Source organism: Otolemur garnettii, unplaced genomic scaffold (assembly GCF_000181295.1).
Source record: "Otolemur garnettii isolate 467f Iridium unplaced genomic scaffold, OtoGar3 scaffold00022, whole genome shotgun sequence".
NCBI classification, from domain to species: domain Eukaryota; kingdom Metazoa; phylum Chordata; class Mammalia; order Primates; family Galagidae; genus Otolemur; species Otolemur garnettii.
The window spans coordinates 15118575-15122784 of NW_003852417.1; the positions used below are offsets into that span (position 1 = coordinate 15118575).

Genomic DNA, 4210 nt, shown 5'->3' on the forward strand with positions numbered 1-4210 from the left:
CCCGCCCACCCTGGTGTACGTGGCCAGCGCCCTAGGCACTGAGCTACAGGTGCTGAGCCTCTCAGTCAGAATTTTTAAGGAGGCTGGAAGGTCAAATATAAATCCTGGGAGGATTTATACTTCTGAGCTGCTTCCTGTGGCAGGTTGCCCTGGGAGTAGAAGCCAGTGGGTTTTGTCTTCCTTTGAGCTCTGCCTAGCCTGCTAGTTTTGAGGTTAAAAGGCTTCTCCAGCGTACGGAGCATGCACTTTCCAGCAGCACTTCTTATCCAAAAAGGGCCTATTACAATGCTGAGGTATCTTTTAAGTCCTCCTAAGACATCTTCAACACAGCTTTGGGCAAGGGACACAAAGCCTCAGAGAAACCATAAAACAACCCATATGGCACCGTAATATTGTTTTGTTCTGGGAATTCTGCCCTTAGACAAACCACACAGTCATGAATACATAAACACACTTTCTGAGCCATCTAACGCAGATGAGCTCTGCTGCGGAGGAGCATGCCTCAGCCCAGGGGAAAAGCGGGAAGCGGCAGAGCAAACCACAGCAAATGCTCCGCCCCAGTGCAGTGCCAATCCCACCGCTGAGAGTCCACAGTGGAAAGCAGACTTTGTTTGTCATGGTCTCCACTGAAGAGCCACACAGCAAATGATACTAGACGATACTGGCTAAATGGTTAGAACAGCCAGTGATATCTAGATTTTAGGCAATAATGTCTCTGAAGAGTTTAAAAGAAGGAACAGAATCCAGGCTAAGACAAAGAGTCTCTGAAGACCTCTGACCTAGACAGGCAGCCATCTCTTATGATTACTTCCTGTGTGGCCATGAAAGTTAACGGGATAAAGCCGTCACTGTCGGCACAGAGAAGGATCCAGTGGGAGCCTGCAAAGTAAAATGAATACACAGGCAATTTAGGATAGCTTATCTTATTCTATAAAGAAAAATATGACTACAAATACATTTGGTTTTCTGTTTATTTGGTTTTATTTTTGGAGACAGTGTCTCGCTCTATTGTCCAGACTGGAGTAGAGTGGCGCAATCAGGGCTCACTTCAACCTCCAGCTTCTGGGTTCCAGTGATCCTTCCACCTCAGCCTCCTGAGTAGCTAGGCATACAGACACATTTTACCACCCCTAGCTAATTTGGATCTTTGTAATTAATTAATTAATTTCAACAGAGTCTTACTTGGTCACCCCTGGTAGGGTGCCATGGCATCACAGCTCACAACAACCTCAAACTCTTGGTCTCAAGCAATCCTCTTGCCTAAGCCTCCCAAGTAGCAGAGACTATAGGCACCTGCCACAGTGCTTGTCTATTATTTTTTAGAGATGGGGTCTTACTCTTGCTCAGGCTTGTTTCCAACTCCTGAGCTCAAGCAATCCACCAACCTTGGCCTCTCAGAGTGCTAGGATTATAGGCGTGAGCCACTGTACTAGCTGCTAACTAATATTTTTATTTTGTTTTTGCAGTTTTTTTGTCTGGGGCTGGTGCCCTACTCCTTTGAGCCACAGGTGCCACCCTAACTAATTTTTAAAATATTTTGTAGAGATGGGATCTATATTGTCCAGACTGGTATCAGACTCCTGTCCTCAAGCAATCTTCCCTCCTCAGCCTTCCAAAGTGCTGGGATGACCAGTGTGGGCCACTATGCCAGGTCAAAATGTTTTTTGTTTTTTTTTTTTTTGAGACAGAGCCTTAAGCTGTCACCCTGGGTAGAGTGCTGTGGCATCACAGCTCACAGCAACCTCCAACTTCTGGGCTCAAGTGATTCTCCTGCCTCTGCCTCCCAAGTGGGTGGCTGGGACTATAGGCGCCTGCCACAATGCCTAGCTATTTTTTGGTTGCAGCCGTCATTGTTGTTTGGCGGGCCCAGGCTGGATTCGAACCTGCCAGCTCAGTTGTACGTGGCTGGCACCTTAGCTGCTTGAGCCACAGGTGCCGAGCCTTGTTTTTTTTTTTTTTTTGAGTAGAGGAATACAATAGTTGATATTAAATCTGATCCTCATAAGATTTTATAGAGAATGGGTAGATAAAAGGACTAAGCATTATTTAGGGTCAAGTCATATGGCAGGAAGGGGATGCTGATGATTATACCCACTCAAAGTCAGTCACTTAGGCACTAAGGCCTATAACGCCAAGTAGGCATTTGTCACTTAGTGCGAGGCATCCAAGCTTGTGAGTACATGTGTGCACATTAGGGCTTGTGTGTGGAGGGTCCCTGCCTTATCTATATGCTGTTCACCAGTTTCCCCAGAAACTATGTGAAGTTGGGAATAGCTACTCTATGGAGAACTTTGTATACCATCCTCTAGACACCAGGGAGACTGAAGTGACTAGAACTAGACTACTAGTGTGGTCCAGATAATCCTGAATGGTTTGTTCCATGGTAACCTATGGGCAACCACCATAACACATGCTTGAACCTTCTCTGGTTCTTTCAAATCTAATATGTATCACCTCTGGACCCTATGATTTCACTTCTAAAAATCGACTCTCCCAAAAATAACATACAAAATACTCAGAGACCTTTCTTCAGTGTTATTTATAATGGTGAAAAATTAGAAACAGTGTAAATATCAAAGAAAATATGGTAAAGTAAAAGTACACCTGAGAATGGAATATTAACCCCACCCACTAAAAGTGACAATTACTGAGCCAGGTATGGTGGCACACCCCTGTAATCCCAGTTACTCAGGAGACTGTAAGGGAGGACTACTTGAGCCCAGGAGTTCAAGTCTGGGCAACACAGTGAGGCCATGTCTCTGAAAAAAAAAGAATTTCTAAAAAGTAAAAATGACCATTATAAAGCCATATAAAAAATGCATGTGTTGGCTAGACACAATGGCTTATGCCTGTAATCCTAGTACTCTGGGAAGCTGAGGCATGAGCCACTGTGTCCAGCCAGAATGATTAAAGAAAGAGTTTGCAATGTCACTATAATCTTTACTTTTCAGTGTGAAATGAGGTTTTTAGGTTATTTCCTTTCAATTGTTATATATGTTGCTTAGTAACTATTTTCTACATTTTTCATGTGTATGTTGAATTATTCTAGCTAAGCTACAAGTTCCCTAAGGGCAGAATCCATATTTCATTTTTTGACAGTTTTAATAGTCTTAGGCATACAGTAGGCAATTAATAATACTTGTAGATATCTACTGAATCACTGGATGGTTGATATCCCTCACTTTCACTACCAGAGGAAGTTAAAATAGAAGTGGCTGGGGAATATTGCACAGGGTCAATTCCCGAATTTAACCTACCGTGTAGCATTTCAATGAGAGACAGGCCAAAAGTCTGCTGAACCGTACTGAGCCTCAGTTTGCCATTGCAGAGAAGCACTGCTCTTTTTTCAGTAATAAGACCTACATAATGAGGTTTCTACAAATAAAAAACGAAAGTCATTAAACTGGTTGCAGAAACAATGAATTTTTTTTTTTTTTTTGAGACAGAGTCTCACTATGTCACCCTTGGTAGAGAGTCATGGAGTCACAGCTTGCAGCAACCTCAAGCTCTTGGGCTTAAGTGATTTGCTTGCCTCAGTCTCCCCAGTAGCTGGGACTATAGGCGCTCACCACAACACCCAGCTATGTTTTTGTTGCAGTTGTCATTGTTTAGCTGGCCAGGCCAGGTTTGACTCTACCAGCCTGGGTGTATATGGCTGGCACCTTAACCACTGTGCTATGGGCATCGAGCCTAGTTAACATTTATTAAGAATAACATGTTAAAAGAAAAAAAAAAGAATAGCATGTGAAAATAGTTAATTTAAATCCTTATCTATTTGATTCTAGCCTGTAATCCTTGTACTCTGGGAGGTTGAGATGGGCAGATTACCTGAGCTCACGAGTTTGAGACCAGCCTGAGCAAGTATGAGACCTGGTCTCTAAGACTAGCTAGGTGTTGTGGTGGGCACCTATAGTCCCAGCTACTCGGGAGGCTAAGGCAAGAGAATCACTTGAGGCCAAGAGTTGAGGTTGCTATGTGCCATGGCACTCTACCCAGGCCAACACGGTGAGACTATCTCAAAAAAAAAAAAAAAGAATCAGAACAAAACAAAGGTATTAGATGATATTAAGTCATTATTTTTTTATGTTATTGCATATGATAATGGTTTTGTGGTTATAAAAAAAAAATGTGCTTTGGCTCGGCGCCTGTGGCTCAAGCGGCTAAGGCGCCAGCCACATACACCTAAGGTGGTGGGTTCAAATCCCCAGCC

General features: G+C 43.4%; 1 protein-coding gene across 1 annotated transcript in view; it reads right to left on the reverse strand.

Annotated features, from left to right (window-relative positions):
* Positions 1-748: 748 nt before the first annotated feature.
* WDCP (WD repeat and coiled coil containing) overlaps positions 749-4210 on the reverse strand; it is an 11349-nt gene continuing 7887 nt past the window's right edge. The window contains exons 2-3 of the mRNA XM_003787538.3: positions 3258-3375; positions 749-879 (exon numbers count right to left, since the gene is read on the reverse strand). Coding sequence (XP_003787586.2) covers positions 749-879; positions 3258-3375 — 249 coding nt within the window. The remainder of the gene's footprint in view (positions 880-3257; positions 3376-4210) is intronic.